The 19,326-nt window shown below is 48.4% G+C and overlaps 1 protein-coding gene and 1 long non-coding RNA gene across 2 annotated transcripts; one reads left to right on the top strand and one right to left on the bottom strand.

Moving 5' to 3' along the window:
* Nucleotides 1-488: 488 nt before the first annotated feature.
* Nucleotides 489-2,247, top strand: LOC147980679 (aspartic proteinase PCS1-like). The gene has a single exon (XM_087513470.1). The coding sequence runs from the start codon at nt 762-764 to the stop codon at nt 2,070-2,072; it is 1,311 nt and encodes a 436-aa protein (XP_087369596.1). The 5' UTR covers nt 489-761; the 3' UTR covers nt 2,073-2,247.
* Nucleotides 2,248-16,700: 14,453 nt separating this feature from the next.
* LOC125531524 (uncharacterized) lies at nt 16,701-18,847 on the bottom strand. The gene is made up of 2 exons (XR_007293308.2): nt 18,347-18,847; nt 16,701-18,189 (listed from the first exon to the last, which is right to left on the bottom strand). It is a non-coding gene; the product is annotated as an uncharacterized LOC125531524 (long non-coding RNA).
* Between the last annotated feature and the right edge of the window lie 479 nt (nt 18,848-19,326).

The following is a 19,326-nucleotide window of genomic DNA, read 5'->3' as shown; positions in this document are numbered from 1 at the left end:
AAATAAAATAGCTGCAAAAGCAAAAGCAAAGCACAAACAAACAGACAGGGTGATGATATCATAATACTCCCTCCGTCACAGTTTAGAAGGCATAATTAAATTTGCATGCGTTTCCACAATAGACAAGGTTTAGACCATGTTATATTTATTTCTAGTAGCTAATTAGTACTCCGATATACTATTTCTATATGCATGCGTAGTGTGAATGCTATTTTTTAGCCCATCTCACAACCAATAGATAATCACTTAAGTCCCAGAGAATTTCCAAGCGCGCCTTCTAAACCGTGACGGAGGGAGTATCATGGTTAAATCGATCGTTTAAATTTGACTGAAAATAGAGGAGGCCTACCGGTCCAGAGAATCCGACCGCGTGAGCTTCCACGAAAAGTTTCTCAATTACTCCGTAGATATACTGTGCTAGTACTGCACGCATTATTACTGCTGCTGTAAACCTCAGCACTGGCGCGTACTCCTACTTAAAATGTCTCTGACCACCCAGCTGGCGCTCCGTGGTTCCAAAGATAGAAGACGACAGGTGCAAAGAACCCCGGCTGCCTCCCTGCGACAGTGACCCGTCGCTCCTCCGTTCGTCAGTCGTCACCACCACTCCACTCCACTCCACTCGCCACTGCCCGCTCGCGCCGGCCGCCACCCCATAAAATCCACCCCGAACCAAAACCCCACACCGGAATCCAACAACACAAGCATTCACATGCACGCGTAGGTCCCGGCCTCCGCCTGCTCCCATCCCAACCACCGCCATGCCTCCCCCGCTGCTCGTCTTCGCTTGCCTCGTCCTGGTCGTCCTGCTTGGCGCGCCATGGCCGTCCGGGGCGGGGGCGAGGCCGCAGCTTTTCGCGCTGCGGGCGCGCCAGATGCCGGCCAGGGCGCTGCCGCGGCAGCCCAGCAAGCTGCGGTTCCACCACAACGTCAGCCTCACCGTCTCGCTCGCCGTCGGCACGCCGCCGCAGAACGTCACCATGGTGCTCGACACCGGCAGCGAGCTGTCCTGGCTGCTCTGCGCGCCGGCGGGCGGCGCCAGGAACAGGTACAACGCGACGTCCTTTCGTCCGAGGGCCTCGGCCACCTTCGCCGCCGTGCCCTGCGCCTCCGCGCAGTGCCGCTCCCGCGACCTGCCGTCGCCGCCGGCCTGCGACGGGGCGTCGAGCAGGTGCAGCGTGTCGCTCTCCTACGCGGACGGCTCCTCCTCCGACGGCGCGCTCGCGACGGACGTCTTCGCCGTCGGCGGCGGGCCGCCGCTGCGCGCGGCGTTCGGCTGCATGGCCTCCGCGTTCGACTCCTCCCCGGACGGGGTCGCGAGCGCCGGGCTGCTGGGCATGAACAGGGGCGCCCTCTCCTTCGTCTCGCAGGCCAGCACCCGCCGCTTCTCCTACTGCATCTCCGACCGCGACGACGCCGGCGTGCTGCTCCTCGGCCACAGCGACCTGCCCACCTTCCTCCCGCTCAACTACACGCCCCTGTACCAGCCGGCGTTGCCGCTCCCCTACTTCGACCGCGTCGCCTACTCCGTCCAGCTCCTGGGCATCCGCGTCGGCGCCAAGCACCTGCCCATCCCGGCGTCGGTGCTCGCGCCGGACCACACCGGGGCGGGGCAGACCATGGTGGACTCCGGCACGCAGTTCACCTTCCTGCTCGGCGACGCCTACTCGGCACTGAAGGCCGAGTTCACGCGACAGGCCAGGCCGCTCCTCCCGGCCCTCGACGACCCCGGCTTCGCGTTCCAGGAGGCGTTCGACACGTGCTTCCGCGTGCCCCAGGGGCGGACCCCGCCGGCGGCGAGGCTGCCGAGCGTGACGCTGCTGTTCAACGGCGCGGAGATGGCGGTGGCGGGGGAGAGGCTGCTGTACAAGGTCCCCGGGGAGCGGCGCGGCGGCGACGGCGTGTGGTGCCTGACGTTCGGCAACGCGGACATGGTGCCCATCATGGCGTACGTGATCGGGCACCACCACCAGATGAACGTGTGGGTGGAGTACGACCTGGAGCGCGGCCGCGTCGGGCTGGCGCCCGTCCGCTGCGACGTGGCCAGCGAGCGCCTCGGCCTCATGCTCTGACGAGATTTGGCGTTAACCATCCACGGTGTAAATTAGCAGTAGTACCTAGTACGTGCCACATCTTTCTCCGTTGTTAGACTGATCGAGCTGACAAGTTTGCATGTAAATATGGCAATGAACCTATCTATCTACTGGGATTCTGGGAAGCTCCCTCTTCCTCCCTCCCCTTTTTTGACGTCCTAAAAGCATCTCCAGCCGTGTATGAAGCACCGATACGGCGATATGGGATACGGTAATTTTTAAAAACATCAATACGGCGATACGTCGACTATATATAAATATTTAATAAAATAACGTGTAATAATATGAACATAATAGAATGTGTGAGATGAGATCAAAATACTGGCCCAGCACATGTCATATTGATTTCCCTCCCCAGCAGTAGATAGTAGCAGTAAAGCAACAAATTCAGTCATCAGCAAGACAATATATCCCACCAACGTCAACAGAGTGATAGCCTATTTTGTGCAGCTATTTCTCTCAGCGATGGAAGGTATCAAGCACATAGTATAGTACTACTATTAGTCTACTAGTACTACGAAACTACGAAGAAGACTCGAGTTGGCTCAGTTGAGGCGGCTGCGTGGCGAGTCAACAAGGCCGAGAGCCACCCCAGGCGGTGGAGACGGCGGCTGCGGCGGCGCTCCGGAGTCGCCCTCGATCTCCAATACCTGCTGCGGTCGAACAGAGTGCGGGAGAGGAAGGTTAGGATTAGTGTGGTCACGGGCTGTTGTGCCTCGCTCGGAGGCTGCGTCTCTCGCTCGCCGTGTCCCGCCGTGTCACGAGCGTGTCCCAGCCGTATCGGCATTTTTTTTTCTTTTTAAATCGCAAAAGGGGATACTTGGGAGATACGAGTATCGAAGCCGTATCGTCCGTATCGGAGTATCGGCGCCGTCCGGTACGGCGATACAGCAGTTTTTGAAGTATCGGTGCTTCGTAGCCAGCCGTGCCCTCACGAAGGCCTCCCACGCGATTTTTTTTATCGATGCTGAAAAAACGGTTCAGTCGTGTTTTCAGGAGTCCGATTTTTATCATCCTGTGCTGAAATCAGCGCCGACGGATTCAGGCCAAACCCGACGCGCTGGGGGCGAGCGGTTTTGACGCGAAAGAGCCGCGGGCCAGCCGCGTCAGCGACATCGCCCTCGTCTTCCCCCAACGCCTCGGTTTTCCACGGGGAATCAACGTCAGCCTTGCCATTGATTCCTCATGGGCGGCGCGTCACGGGGCGACGCGCCGACGCCTCCCCTCCCTCGCACGCGTACACACGGGTGCGACGCGGCTATATAAGCCGGTGGCCTCCCTCGCCTCTGGCCACACCAACCCTAGCCGCCGAGCTCTACTTCACCGTGCGCCGCTGCTGAGGCCTCCCTATCCCTCTCCCGTGCGCCGCCGCCGTCAAGCCCTCCCTCTCCCTCTCCCGTTAGCCGAACGGTTCCCCGAAGACGAGGCGGCGACCAACGGCTTCGGCCGCCGTTCTGCGAACAGGAGTTGTGGCTCCTGTTCGAGGCCAACATCTCGGCGCCGCCGGACATGCGCGCCGGGCCGACGGGGTGGAGGCTCAGCAACGGCGGAGTGTTCATTCCCCCGTTGCCAGATGCCGTGGCGCGCCCCTTCTACTTCGCCGACGAGGTCGAGATCGTGCACGCCTCCCTCACCGACGACCAACTCGCCCTCCCCCAGTACGCCGCCGACAACCACGCGGCGTGGTTGGCGTACTTCGACCACCGTCAGCAGCGGAGGCTGGCGTCCACCAACGAGACGCCGGTGGTGGGCGGCGTGAAGAACATCGAGGGGCGTCACCTGTGGTGGGGCGTCCCCGGTCGCACGCTCGAGGGCATGCTGACGCACCTCGAGGGCGGCAACAACCCGCCGTTGGCATACCCCCCGGCGAGGGCGGCCGCCCCGGCACGCCGCCGACGCGACGGGCAATGGATGCCTAGGAGGTTCGGCTCCTCCTCTTCTTCCTCCTCGCGCTCTTCTTCCCACTCCTCCGGCTCTCCGGCGCTGCTTGGCGTGAAGACCGAGCCCGCGGCGGAGACGTCGCTCGCCCGGCGCACTCGCAGCGCCGGCATCGTCATCAACGAGGGCGGCCGACGCGCCTCCTCGTCGGCTCCTCCGCGCTTCGTCAAGCCAAAGACGGAGTCGGGGCTCACGCCGGTGAAGACGGAGCCGGGTCTCCCCGCCGTGAAGACGGAGCATGACGATGCGGCTCTGGAATGGGCGCGCAAGGACTCCCTGAAGATGGCGAGGGAGCGCCAGTGCGCCGCCCTGCGGCGGTTCGAGCAGCGCCACCGGGGCCGCGACGAAGGAGGAGTTGTCGTCATCAAAGACAGCGACGACGACGCGCCGCCGCCACCAGTCCGCGTTGGCGACGCCGGTCAGGGGTCCACCAGGGACGACCGCGTCAAGAAGGAGGAGAAGGCCGACGACAACGGCGGCAAGGTTGGCGGCGACGACGGCGACTACTCGGCGTTCATCGATTTCTTTTATTAGTTATATTTGCTATGTACTGCCGAACATGTCAATATACGCCAAAGTTTGCCGAAATTTAGCCGTGTTTAACCAAACTTCGCCGAACTTTTTTTTAAATAAATTATACACATATGAAGGCGGCCCTGGGGCGGCGACCGGGGACCAACTCGTCCCAAAACCTTTTTTTTGCGCCGGCTCATCTTCAAACGGCGATTTTAGGCGCCCTCTGTGGTCCAACGGCTGGAGATGCTCTAAACATCCTGGATTAGTTCTGGTGCAGCATCAACATGGCCGTGTCGTTAACAGTCATCCAATCCAACGAGTCGACGTCTGGTTACCAAGTACTGCTGGACATGGAACGTGCACGTCGGATCGGCCTATGCAACCTAAGATTCATAGAGGCATCAGGCGCGCATGCTGGACTGGAGACACGGACACGAAGCATCAGTGACGCAGGTTGGGGTACCGTCTCGTCCCCTCCGAAAGGCACGTGACGGCGGTGCCACCTGGAGACGCTTTCGGTCCGGGAAAACGGAAATAGTGGCGAGCAGCTTCGCAGTCATGGCGGAACAGAAGCGGAATGTTCAGGAGGGCTGCTCGCGTGGGCTGCCTGCCGACACCGGTGATAAAGAAGGGGACCGACACGGGTTTGTCGCAAGAAGGTTCCACTCGTATAAGACAGATGGATTTGTTTACGACTACAGTCAGTCGTCTCCTTTCTGCCTTGTTTGAATTTGATTTGACAAAATGCGCAAAGCTGCATCGAGCGTCACAAAACAGGGTGCTTTCTGTCGCTCCATAAGATAAGGGTTCCACTCTATTGTAGTACAAGGAAAAGTATATGGGCAGGCAGCAGTGAGGTGTAAGTTTAGAACATCGTGCAATGGAATGTGACCCCTGCTATGTCTGGCCTATGTCTGTGGGCAAAGGATGGCGTGCTGTATGAGAAATGCGAGCAGTAATTTGTAAGTTTCGAACATTGGGATGTACTACGTACCCATTGGCAAAGGAGGAGATCGTTCAAATCGGACCAGCTAATGGCTAGGAGCCTGTGACTCGATCAGTGTTAGGAGCAGTCATTTCTCGTTTAACTTTTTTTTAGCATATGAAGAGCAGGGGGGAAGAAAGATCTGCTGTTAATGGTCATTGCTTCCGCTGCCTCCTCCGGGTGTATCATCGACGAACGGAGCATAGAGCAGCCCAACATGGGACATGTCGACAGGTGGATGAGGAGGAGTCGGCAACGTCGGCGTGAAGGAGGAGGTGTCCCACGAAGGATGATCTGTCGAGGTGTGGAGGAGCAGCAATTCTTCGGGAGCAGGTCAGTTGACTGACTTCTGTTTGGGTCAGTCGACTGACCTAAACTCGTTTCAGTCGAACGGCTACTGGTCAGTTGATTGACGTGTTTGCTGAATCCCAAGCCCAACATGCTTGTGTGCCGGTGGACTCCCTAGCCCGTGTATTACCCATGAAGAAGAAAGAATATTAAAAAAAATAACACTGGCGGTACCCTTTAAGAAAAAAGGCAATAAAAACCAGCTAATGACAAAATTTGCACGCAATTTACACAGAAACTGCGTTTTGTTATAATATGCAAAAATAAAGATATTGCCGTTAAAGAAAGAAAATTAAATTAAAAATAAAAACAAAATAATGAATTTTTCTAGGGAAGAATAAAACCATTTAAGAAGAAAGATAATAAAACTCAAAAAACAAAATAAGGAAATTTTCTAGGGAAGATTGAAACCCTTTAAGAAGAAAGAAAATAAAAAAATAAAAACAAAATAATAAAGTTTTCTAGGGAAGAATGAAACCCTTTATGAATAAAGAAAATAAAAAACTAAAACAAATACAAAGTAATGAAGTTTTCTATGGAAGAATGAAACCCTTTAAGAAAACAAAATACTAAAACAAAAACAAAATGATGAAGTTTTCTATGTAAGAATAAAACCCTTTAAGAAGAAATAAAATATAAAAACAAAAACCAAAACAATCTAATGAAGTTTTGGGAAAATGACACTCTTCAAGAAGAAATAAAATTAAAAAATAACTTGCACACAAGTATGCCCTGAAATTGCACTTTTCTAATATGCCAAAAATAAGCATATACAGTGCAGTTTTTGCTTCTATATAATTTACACACATGGTGTATCACACCTGCATGTATACTTACTTAAAAACACAAAAAAATATGTTTTTCTAGGAAGAAATGAAGTATAGTGGTATTTGTACCACCCTTTAAGAAGAAAGGAATTCTAAAAAATAATGATATAATTTGCACACAATTTACACATAAATTGCACTTTTTTAGTTATGTAAGAATAAACATATCATAGTGAACTTTACATAAAAATAAAAAAATAATAAGGAACGAATAAGTGGCATTGGCATCGTCCTTAAAAACATGAAATGAATTAAAAAATAAACATAATAAAACTAATAAAGTTTTCTAAGAGAGAATAAATTAGCGACATTGGAATTACTCTTAAGAGGAAAGAAAACAAAGAAAAAACTTGCACACCTCTGCACTGAAATTGCACTTTTTATAATATGCGGCGAATACACATATAATAATGCAACTTTGTCAGTCTAGTACAATTTACACACATATTGTATTGTACTTTCATGCATACATACACATAATAATAGAAAATGTATTTAATTAGCAAAAACATTGCACAAAACAATTAGTTGGTATTACCCTTAAAGAATAAAGAAAATAAAAAATACCACACAATTAGCACAAAAATGCACTTTTTATAATATGTAGAATAAAATATATAAGAGTGAGGTTTCTGTACTCTGATGTGTCGCATGTATACATTTTCACACACTGAGCATCCAAAAAATACACGTAAAGAAGAAGAAAAACTCAACAGAAAAAAAAGCATACACATGCAGAAAACAAAAGTAAACACATGAAAACAAAACATACACCCACCAAAATCCAGTCCAAGCAGGAAATCGACTGACCCAAAATAGGTGTCAATCGAATCTAAACGGCCCAATACCACCAGCAAAATTTGACAGAAAAAAAGCTCCACAAATCTTAAAGAACAATTCAAGGGTCAGAAAATCGATTGAACATAAAACTAAAATTCAGCTGACTGAAATCTAGCTAAAGTGCAATTCTTCTACTAGCTGGGTGCAGTGCGCTAGCCATCAGGAATCTGGGACGCGATCACGAGAGCACCCTGCCGAATATGGGCCGACCCATTATGGTTATCCTGAACCATTTCTTTTCTTTGTTTTTCTTCCGGTTTTCCTTTCTTACTTAAATTTTCCACAATTTTCCTTTTTTGTCGTTTTCCCTTTCTTTTTTGGTTCATATACACGAGTTTGCTTTCAAACCCGTGAACTTTTTTCAAATTCATGATTTTTGAAAACCATGAACATTTTTCTAAATTCATGAACTTCCTGAAAGTCATCAAGAAATTTTCAAACTAACGATTAATTTTCAATTTCGTAAATGTTTTACACATTTTTGATTTTTTTTGGAATATGTGAGCAATTTTTAAATCAAGAATTATTTTAAAATTCGAGAATTTTTTTAAACATTTGGGAACAATTTTGGAAGTTTATGAACATACTTTGAATTTGTGATATTTTTAAAATTAAAAAAACTCCCTACGTCCCACAATATAAGATGTTTTTTTACTCTAGTGTAGTGTCAAAAAACGTCTTACATTATGGGGTGAAGGGAGTATTTTGTAATTTGGGAATAATTAATGAAATAGGCGAACATTTTTTTTTGAAATTCGAGAACATTATTGAAATTCACAAACATTTTTCGAAACTTGTGTTATATTCCAATTTTTTGAAAAAATCCTGTATTTTTATTAATACTGTATATATTTTTTAAAATGAGTTTTTTCATTCAGTTATTTGTTAAAAATAATGAAAGTTTACGAAAAAGCAAAAAAGGGAGAAGAAAAGCAGAAAAGGAAAATATCTGGGCGCCCCGGCCCTCAATGAGCCAGTCTAAAGCGCGTTCAGAATACAAGTCCCATTTTGTGTTTTCCTGTTTGGCGCTTGATACAATAGTTAATCACACGCAGGGCCCACGCAAATCGTGTCAAAAAAGGTTACATCGATTTTCCTAGTGAGGGTTTTGTTTTTTTTTCTTCTTTTCAAATTGTTACTTTTTTCTGTTCTTTTCCTTTTAAAAAAAGAAATCATACTGTTTAATATTTTGAAATTTATCCAAATTCAGGAGCATTTTTCAAATTCGAAAATATTTTTCAAGCCAGCAAATTTATCCATTCAATCATGTGGAGATTTTTCAAATTTGATAATATTTTTTCAATTTCTTCAACTTTCTTTTCAAAATTGTGAACTTTTAATCAATTGTGAACTTGTTAAAACCCATGGATTTACAAATTTGTTGTTAATTTCTTCATAATTATTTCAAATTTATGATCCTTTCTCAACTTTGTGAAATTTTTAAATTTATTAAATCTTTAAAACAAAAATCATGAATATTTCAAATCCACAAACTTTCTCCAAATGTGTGAGCAATTTTGAACATTATTTTCTAAATTCCTGAACATTATTACATTCGAAAAAAGTATATTCTCAAACTTTAGTCAAATTTCTGACCATTTTTTCAATTCTTGAGCAATAACTGAAATCCAAGGACATTTTTAAAATTTATGAATATTTTTCTAAATTATATAACACTTCTGGGAATTCACAAACGTATTATGAATTTGCGATTTTTTTGAAACAGACGAACATTGTTTTTCGAATTTGCAAGAGTTTTTGAATTTTTGTCAATTTTGTGAAATTTTATATATTTCGAATTCATGATCATTTTTTCAAATTTTGAAAATTTTCCAAATTAGTGACAGAAATGATATTATTAATGCATATGAAATCCCAGGATTTTTTATTCAAATTCTTAACATTTTTGAATTATTGTCACTTTTTATGTCATATTTTTTGTGGCGCTTGGAGCTTTGGTTAACACTTTAACTGAATGTTCGCTCAGTGTCTACATTAGTTTCTGTATGGGCGCAAACACTATGTGTCACTTATAGAACCTCTTTCATTTGACGCAGGTAGATTTTTATGCTCACTCGTTTTGGGTGCAAACACAATGTGTCACTTATAGAAGCCTTTTATACTATTTAATGTACTGGGACGTCCCGTTCATGGCGCTCGCTCCCTCACGCGTTGTCACTGCTTCTATCGCGGGTGCTCGCTCGTTCGGCGATACAGCGCACCTAGCGTTCTTCTACATCCCCCCCCCCCCCCCCCCCCCCTTTGGTTATCTTTTATGTTTTCTTACTGTTTTTTTCCTTCATGGGTTTCTTCGGTTTTGTTTTCCACTGTTTCCCCACTATTTTTCTTTGATTTAATCCAAGTTTTTACTGTTCTTTTCTCTTCAGTTTTTTTCTTTCTCGGTTGTCTTTATTTTTTTTTTCGTTTCCTTTTCTTTAATTGCAGTGGTTTTCTCCGGTTTTTACTAGTTTTTTAGTTTCCTTTTCTTTTTTGAATCTGTTTAACCGTGGGTCGTGAGATGGTGCAATCCCTCTGAAATGAGGATTGTTGCTTTCCTTCCATACCCCCCAGGCAGCAGTTATGAACACTTCCATGACGAGAGATTGGTTCCACGAGGCTCTTCCAGCATGCATCAAAGCAATCTTGCAGTCCAAATTCGGTCAGCTCATTCCAATGGTGTTCCAACAGTGTCTCGAGAAGGGGCATCTGAAGAATAAATGAGAGACATTTTCCTCCCGGGGGTTCGCGCATAGCATGCAGCTATAATTATCATCAGCCAAAGTGTAATAACATCTTCGCAACATTTTTCTATATGCATTTTACATTTTTGAAATGCTTGATTAACATTTTTCAAGTACAGGTTTAACACTTTTTTTAACTCAATACAAGATAAATTGTAAAAAAATCAAGATACATTTAACATTTGTAAAAGTAACATTTTTCACCTACAAGGCTTAACATTTTATTGATTAAATACAAGATTAAAAAAATCTAATAGATGGTCAACATTTTTTCTATATACATTTTAATATTTTTAAATGCTTGATTAACATGTTTCAAATACTTGGTTAATGTTTTTTTTCAAATGCTTGATTAACATTTTTTAAACACATGATCAGATTTTTTTCACATCCATTGTATATTTCTTGTATTCTTTTTTGTATACGTGAGAAACATTCTCGCTATACACATTTTTTAAAATTTGGTCTAACATTAAAAAAATGTACTTAAATATTTTTATAATATATTTATTTACATTATTAGGAAATATAAACAAAATTAAGAAAAGAAACGATGACATGGCCTCCTGCGCACCTGGGCTGTCCCATTTGGCGCTCCTCTGACGCGAGGCTTCCCTATGTCTCGCAATAAGCAAGACATAGATCCGTTTTGGGAACCATCTTAGGGTTGCCCGTATGTCTCGCTTATAGCGAGACAGAGACCTACTATAGGGCGCCTGCAGGCGTCAAATTGAGGTGGCTTCACATAGATTATGCCAACCCGTAAGGTCCATTTGAGCGCAACGAACAGAAATAACAACAGGATGGCGCTCTAGCAAGTGGAAGATTTACTGTAGTGGTCGGGTTAAATGTAGCGCCCATATTGTAGCTTCCGGTTTACTATATCAGATTCGTTTTTCAGTTGGTTTTTATTTCGAGAATTTTCAAATACACATTGAACACTGTTAATGTATGTTGAACATTTTTTAATATACGATGACCATTTTTGTAATATATCATGCGAACTTTATATATATATATATATATATATATATATATATATATATATATATATGGTGAACAAATTTTAAATACACATTTAACATTTTCTAATATACGTTGAATTTTTTTATAAATGATGAACATTTTTTAATGCATGGTAAAAAATCATACTATACGGTTAACATTTTTGTAATATGTGGCGAACTTTTTATATGACATAGAAAAAAGAGAAGAAAAATAAAATAAAGGAAATAATTGAAAAATAAAGAAAAAAATGGAAAAAGGAACCAAAACAAAAACAATAACAAAACCTCTAAAAACCGGAAGCAAAAAACCTCGGTAGAAAACAAAAAAAGAAGGAAACAACGAAGGAAGTATCCACAAACTAACAACACCGGAATCCGCATGGGCCGGCCCATCTGGAGGCTCTCCTCAGCGAAGCCACTACATTTTGACACTCATGAGCGTCAAATAGGATCTGCCAGCATGAATTGAGCCTTTTTTAGGGATCCCACACTTTATTAATTATAAACTATGTTCATATGGATACAAAGAGGGGGGGGGGGTCATCAGGGATAGAAGCCACAAATGGCGACCTTGCAAAAGGGAGATAGAAAATTTAACAAGATTGTGCGCCTCTCGATTCGAAGCACGACATTCGAACGTAAAAATTGCAACTAGCAAAATACACTCTTCTATTATTTGTGTCCTTGACGACTGTGATATGGGGGCCTCCTACCCTTTTTTGATGTCATCCACAATAGGCTTGCAGTCACATGCAATCACCAAGTGATCCAAACATAGATCAGTCGTCAGTGCCAAGGCCTCACGACAAGCAATGGACTCTAAAATTGTTGGGTTTATAACCCCAGGTAGAACAATTGTCGAGGACCCGAGGTACTAACGATGTTCATCCCCGCACAGTGCTACTGCAGTACCAACACACCCATCATGGGACAGACCATCATCTACATGGATTTTAAGGTGTCCATTTGGAGGTGGATACCAAGAGCTTTGCCTCATTATCGCATGTGCGCGTCTAACCGTAGTGGCGGTGCTAGCTAGCAATCATATTTAGGCGAGACAACTCGGCAATGAAGCTTTCGATGAAGCGTTGAGTCGACACTGGGCTTTGAAATATTGACTTGTGTACTGCTTTTCTACGTGTCGTCAATACTGCCTAAAGAGTGACGGCCATTTCCACAAACTTCACATGCGATAATGCATCAATCATGTTAAAGAGTCAGTGTTTCGCATTAACAGTATGACCAGTTAATTCATTGTCACCTAAGGCCGACATGCACCTCGATGTCGTGCAATATGCGAGACGGGAGTTCCTAGGTGGTGCTTTAAGTGCCACTTGGAGGAACGGGTGCCCACACGCCCCTACTCATGAGTTTAGGCAGTCATGTCTAAATCATGTACACATACGTACAACCATCCCGCAAGAAAGTAAATACGGCCACATACGTACATATGTATGGTGTCTCGAATGCGTACAACAATGACGTCTTGTGCATCTCCAGCCAACCGGCTGGGTCGGAACGGAGGAAACAACGTCATGTTCATGGGGAGGCAACAGACTGGGTCGGAATGCGTCATATTCATTGGGAGCCAATCAACTTGGATGGAACAGCTGAAACGGGGTCCTGTTCATCGACTCAGGGTCTCGCGTACCGCAAAACGGAGGAAATGGAGTTCTCTTCGACCGCCTACGGTTGAGACGGGGTGTTGTTCATCGGGAAGGTCTGGCGTACCACAAAACGGAGGAAACGAACTTCTATTCAACAGCCTACGGTCGAAACAGGGTCCTATTGATCGAGAGGGGTATGGCGTACCAGAAAACGGAGAGACGAACTTCTCTTCAAGTGCCTATGGTCGAAACGGGGTCCTGTTCATCGGGAGGGGTATGGTGTATCTCAAAATGGGACTTCACATGCTACTGTTCATCCATCGTCGACTTCCTCCAGCCTCCACCGGCTGTTGTTCATCCAGCCTTCACGGGGTCGTGTTCATCCACCCCAACACCGGCTGGGTGTGGCGTGCTGCGGCACAACCTCCTCAGGGTCCTGTTCATCCAGCGGCAACTCCCTACACATGGTTGTGGTCCTATTTATCCAACCCCCACCAGGAACTGTTCATCCAGAGCCAACCAATCGGTTGGACTCACCACGTCTCGAGAGAGAAAGTTGGCTGCATCAATCCCTGTGAGCTTGAAGTAGTCATCATGTGCCACCTTTCGGTGTTAAAACCGGCAGATCTCGGGTAGGGGGTCCCGAACTGTGCGCCTAAGGATCGAGGGTAACAGGAGGTAAGGGACACAGTGTTTACCCAGGTTCAGGCCCTCTTAATGGAGGTAATACCCTACGTCCTGCTTGATTGACTTTGATGAGTATAGGGGTTACAAGAGTTGATCTACCACGAGATCGTAAAGGCTAAACCCTAGATGTCTAGCATGTATGATTATGATTGCCTCTATGGACCAAACCCTCCGGTTTATATAGACACCGGAGGGGGCTAGGGTTGTACAAAGTCGGTTTACAGAGAAAGGAATCTTCATATCCGAACGCCAAGCTTGCCATCCACGCAAAGGAGAGTCCCATCCGGACACGGGGGAAAGTCTTCTATCTTGTATCTTCGCAGCCCATTAGTCCGGCCCATGTTACATAGCCCGGACGCCCGAGGACCCCCTAATCCAGGACTCCCTCGGTAGCCCCTGAACCAGGCTTCAATGACGATGTATCCGGCGCGCAGATTGTCTTCGGCATTGCAAGGCGGGTTCCACCTCCGAATACTTTAAAGTAGTTGATTAACAAGAACTATGTCCGGATCTGTTTAACAGGTTAACCCTCCAACCACAAAAGCATAATACTTAAAATAAGATATATCCATCGACAGCTTTTTCCAGCAAAACGTCACGCTTAGCTCTGCTATCATTTCGAACCATTTTTGGGCCTCCCGCCTCGCGCTTTAACACGCAACTCCTTATCGACACGTCTTGTCAAAGCAGAGATCGTGTCCCCTTATTGCAGGATCCTTATCAATACGAGTTTTGGTAATCTAACCGTGTTGTTCGCATGATCCCTTGGGAACAGGCGAGTTTTAAGGCTCAAGGGAGGGGGACGCTTGATATTCGCAGTCCATATAAGTGGATAGAATCCAACTCTTCCGTCCCATGCCTCATTCTATCTCTCTGCCTCCCCATCCTCGAGCTCCAGCGCCCAAGTTCCAAGCTTTTCTCCCCTCCGCAACTCCTCCGACCATGGCCGGCTCTCAGGGTAAGTGGATGGCTTCCTCCGTCATGGAGGAGAACATCAAGGAGCTGCGGGAGGCGCGGTATCTAACCATGGAAATCAAGCACATGCTCCCCGATCCGGCGCAGGTCATCCCCACTCCGGAGCCCGGCAAGAGGATGGTGTTCATCCCCCACTTCCTCCGCAGACTCGGATTCGCCCTCCACCCCTTCATGAGGGGTCGCATATTCTACTACGGTGAAAATCTAGCCCCAAATTCGTTCCTCCACATCTCGGCGTTCATCGTCGTGTGTGAGGCCTTCCTCCCCGTCCCTCCACACTTTGGCTTATGGCTCAAGATTTTCAACGTGAAGCCGAAGGTGGTCGATGGGCAACACGCGGACTGCGGTGGCGCCATGGTGAGAAAGCTCCCCAAAGTCAACTGGCCAAAGGGAGTCTTTGTGGACACCGTCAGGATATGGCAACAGGAATGGTTCTATATCACAAAACCCCGCGACCCTAACTGGGGCAGCCGCTCCAGCCTTCAGATCCGGACCCCTCCTAAGGTTCACATCCTGGACCGACAAGGGTCCGGACTAGGGGTCGGCCAATGAGGTGCTGCTGCTGCAGAAACACGTCCAAGGCATGATAGCGAAGGACATTAACCCTCGCTGACGTGATCCAAGTAATGTTGATCTGCCGATCACTTCCTTTCCAGCGGCGGCCCCTCAAGATGTGGGAGTTCAATCCAGAAGGGCCACGGACCCTACAATGGTTCTGCGGCACAACACATAAGGGGATCTGGAAGCTGCTTTTTAAGAAGCAGAAGTCGTGGCCAAAGTCATCGGACGACACCGGCTTCGACTGCAATCATCCAACCTTCGAGGTAAATTCTAAAACCTTCGAACACAAATTGGTGCGTCCATCCGAAGGAGAAGTACTGAATAGTCCATCTCCAAACAGGTCTGGACCAAGAAGGTGGAGCAGATCTGGTGTCCGGCTCCGCTCCCCAAATACCCAACCGGTCCTCTACTAATGAGGATGCTAGTCCCGGCGCCATACTAGGCGCCGATAAAGAAGGACAAGAAGAAGAAGAAAGAGGAGGGCGCTTCGGACACAGTGTTCGGACAAGCTGATGCCCGATCCTCTCACGAGGGCGACGACGAGGAGGAGGAGGAGGAAGAAGAAGATCCTCCCCGCAAGGGCAAGAAGAGGGTGGCCTCCGAATACCTGGAGGCCGAAGCATCCAAAAGGGACAAGATTACCCTCTTCGATGACTCGGAATCAGACGCCGAGGTCATCCCGAAGCACCGGCGCCGGACCAAGCCCCAAGCCGACTCGTAAGTAGTCTGGGATTTTTTCACATACATCCAATCTCTATGGACTGTGATGATAAGTTTTATTTTTTTAGTCCGGCCCGCAGTCTCCCCCAACAATCCTCATCCTCTGGGGATCTGCCGCCGGAGATGATGGAGAGCGAATCGCCTCCACTAGCTTCCCCGCCGCCTAAGGCGGATGACATCGAGGTGTCATTGCATAGGCCCTCCGCGGGCCTCGAAGAGATGAGGGGGGGGGGGGGGGGCGACTTAACAGCGCCGTAGGGCAACACTTCGGCTGCTGAAGGACTTGGGGGTACGGCCCCCACGGAGACCGGCAACGGGGGCCCCGGTCAATCCGACCCACAACCGCATACTTCTCTGGAGACCCATACGGCTCCGGAGTCTAGTGAGCGACCCCCTGCAGGGGAAGGGGGAGCGGCGTCCTCTGTTAATCCGGAGGCGCCGAATAACACGGCGGACGCACTGCAAAGTGCATCCGTCCTGGATGAGCACCGCATCCTGATGGGTACGGTGGCTGGGAAGATTTAGTCCGCCAACAGCGGGCTGAACAAAGCCTTCTCCAGCCTCCTAGTAGGCTTCGAGGTATGCAATGTAATATTTTTGATCATTTTTACGAGAAATATGCCTGTATATAGATAGTAGCCCCCGAGACTCTGTTCATTTCTTTGAAAGAAAAGCGAGCAGAGGATCAATAGTCAGTTGTCAGGTGGTAACATGCTATTTTATTTGGATTAAAACATGCCTCCCTGTTAGCGGTGACTGCCCAATCAGCGGAAATTTCCAAACTCAAACGAAAACTAGAGCGAGCTGATGAGGACCTAGTCCTTGTTAACAAGCGGCTCAACCAGGCGCAAGGTATGAGATACTCTTATGTTATGCCTATTTATGTCTGTATTCTGTGGGGTTTCCAGAGCTGCAATGTGTGTGTTTGTGCAGATGGTGCTGCCACGGTTGAAACCCACATGGGTGAGCTTACCCAAGCCAAGAAGCAAGCTAGGGTAAGCAAGGCGACCGCTGATAAAGCGGTTGCGGACTTAACGGCCGAACAGACCGCTCGACGCCGTTTTGAGGAACGAGTGAGGGCTCCGATGGCTTTTCCAGTCGACGAAAGGTTGACAAACGTGCCACCCTGCCATCAAATGACTACGTGCATGGCACATGCACGTGCAATGGCCACCTCGCGGTGCACAACAATGCGTTCAGGAGCGCAGCAACACAAAGATGATTTCACCGGCAAGAGGCAGACTAGAAACTTAGCGACAAGGCTAGACCGTCTCCAGTGATGACCAGCCGGCGATCAGTCTTCATGCGTGCACTGGTGCTGGGCCTTATACGTGCACCTATACGTAGTGTACTCCGCCTTAGATGTTCAGCTGCTCTCCGGGTACACCACAGGTGGCCATACCCAACGATGGTACTCGGGAGGATGGCACCATCCAGTCCCGCCGAGGTGTGGGAGAGGTGCTGCGCCGGCATCAAAGTTAGGCCTCGTCATCCTCGACCAAGACACATGGCAGCATAGTATGGTGTACTCCGCGGCTTCGTTCTTCAGGGCACGAGCTCGATGTAGGGGGCAAAGGGTGTGTGATGATGGTGATCTCCATGGCGTCCACCTCCATGGCAGCAGCTTGGCGATGTCGGCGGTGGGCAGCGTCTCGGCGAACTCTGTGTCAACACCCTCACCGCACCGCCATGACGAGGTAGATGTGAGTGGTGATGGTGATTCGTGTGCCGTTGGCCTCGATTGCTGGCTTGGTGAGAACGAGCCCTGGCGACGCATCGTCTTCGTCGAGGGGTGGTGAGTAGGGGCGGCATCCGCGGCGTCGCCCCCCGGGGCATCGAACTTGGTGGTGTCAGCGTCCGTAGCGTGGGCTTGGTGAAGACGAGCTCCGGCGGCGCGTCGTCTTCGTCGAGTGGTGGTGAGTGGGGTTGGCCACCGTGGCGCCGACCTCCGGGGCACCGACCTCGGTGGCATCAGTGTCCGTAGCGTGGGCTTGGTGAAGACGAGCTCCGGCGGCGCGTCGTCTTCGTTGAGCGATGGTGAGTAGGGGCGGCATCTACGGCGTCGCCCCCCGGGGCATCGAACTTGGTGGTGTCAGCGTCCGTAGCGTGGGCTTGGTGAAGACGAGCTCCGGCGGCGCGTCGTCTTCATCGAGCGGTGGTGAGTAGGGTTGGCCACCGTGACGCCGACCTCTGGGGCACCGACCTCTGTGGCGTCGACGGTGGGCGGTGTCGTGGCGTGCTCCGTGTCGTCATCTTGGTCAAACCGTCGTGACGAGGTGGACAGCAGGTGGTGATGGCGACCTCCTCGTCGTTCTTGGTAACGTTGGCTTGGTGAAGGCCATCCCTGGCAGCATTGACTTCATCATCCGGTCCGGCGGCTCCACCTTCGGCGGCGGTCCAATCATGCGAACGTTGCCTTCGGCAACGCTCCCGACTTGTGTGTGTGCATGCTATATGCCAAGAAAGAACTAAGAAAGAGATTTGTTAGATCAAAGTTTTACCCTTCGGAAACACGAGCTTGGCCTCCATGGTGGTTCGCCTCCTCCTCCTCGCCTTGCTCCCGGGATGCAGCCGCCTGAAACTCTGCCAGAGGCGAACCACTCCACCTCCGGACGATGCGTGAGGATTCTACGTGCGTTCTTCCCTCGGCCTGGCCGTGAGTCCCGATTAATGGGTGCGTGGGTTGTGGATGGATGGATTGCCGCGTGGTTTGATCATGAATGGATGTGTGCGTGAGATGGCAAATGGATGGGTGCTGGAGGTGTTGTGCGATGGATGGGTGCCAGAGGTGTTGTGTGATGGATGTGTGCGTGCATGAGTTGCCTCTAGAATGGGTGTGTACCTCCCTCCCTCTGCGTAGCTAGGTGTGTGTATTTATAGGTAGGAGATGGGCGACCCGGCGGATGTAGACAGGCCAAACATCCCGATTTTCTTGGACAAGATATGGATGCAATCTCGCTTCGGATCTTATCGTCTCACTGATGTTTATCTTCTTTTTTCTTGACGCGTACGCCTGATATAGAAAACGAAAACCAACTCGTGCGTACCTAGCTACCCGACTGCCGATGGGTCTGGTTCATTCGATCGCCATCTTCATCGTATCTCCGGGGTTTGCTGGTTGGAACAGCCTCAGGTATTCAAGTACGTATACACGTGCTCGCCGGCTGGTATATACGGGTATTTAAAGAAATACGCATACTGTATGTTATTTTGTGGGCGCGTCGTAGATGTGGACTCAGCCTTCTGATTGTAACCTACATGTGTGTATAAGTCTATGCCATGGAGCATCAAGTGCAGGTATACATTGGTTAGTACGTGAGCAAACTCAAAATGCATGCATGCACATACCATTGCATCGAGGATTACCTAACGCGTGTGTACATGTACACCCAATATAAAACATAGATGTGTATAACTTGCAATTAAAAAAACATTTATACTTATATCTTCTGAAAATGGTAATCACAAAAATACGTCGAAC

The sequence above is a fragment of the Triticum urartu genome, chromosome 3A, assembly GCF_056163025.1.
Source record: "Triticum urartu cultivar PI428250 chromosome 3A, HENAU_Tu73, whole genome shotgun sequence".
NCBI lineage: Eukaryota > Viridiplantae > Streptophyta > Magnoliopsida > Poales > Poaceae > Triticum > Triticum urartu.
The sequence above is the reverse complement of the archived record's forward strand: the minus strand, read 5'-3'. Positions and strand labels throughout refer to the sequence as shown.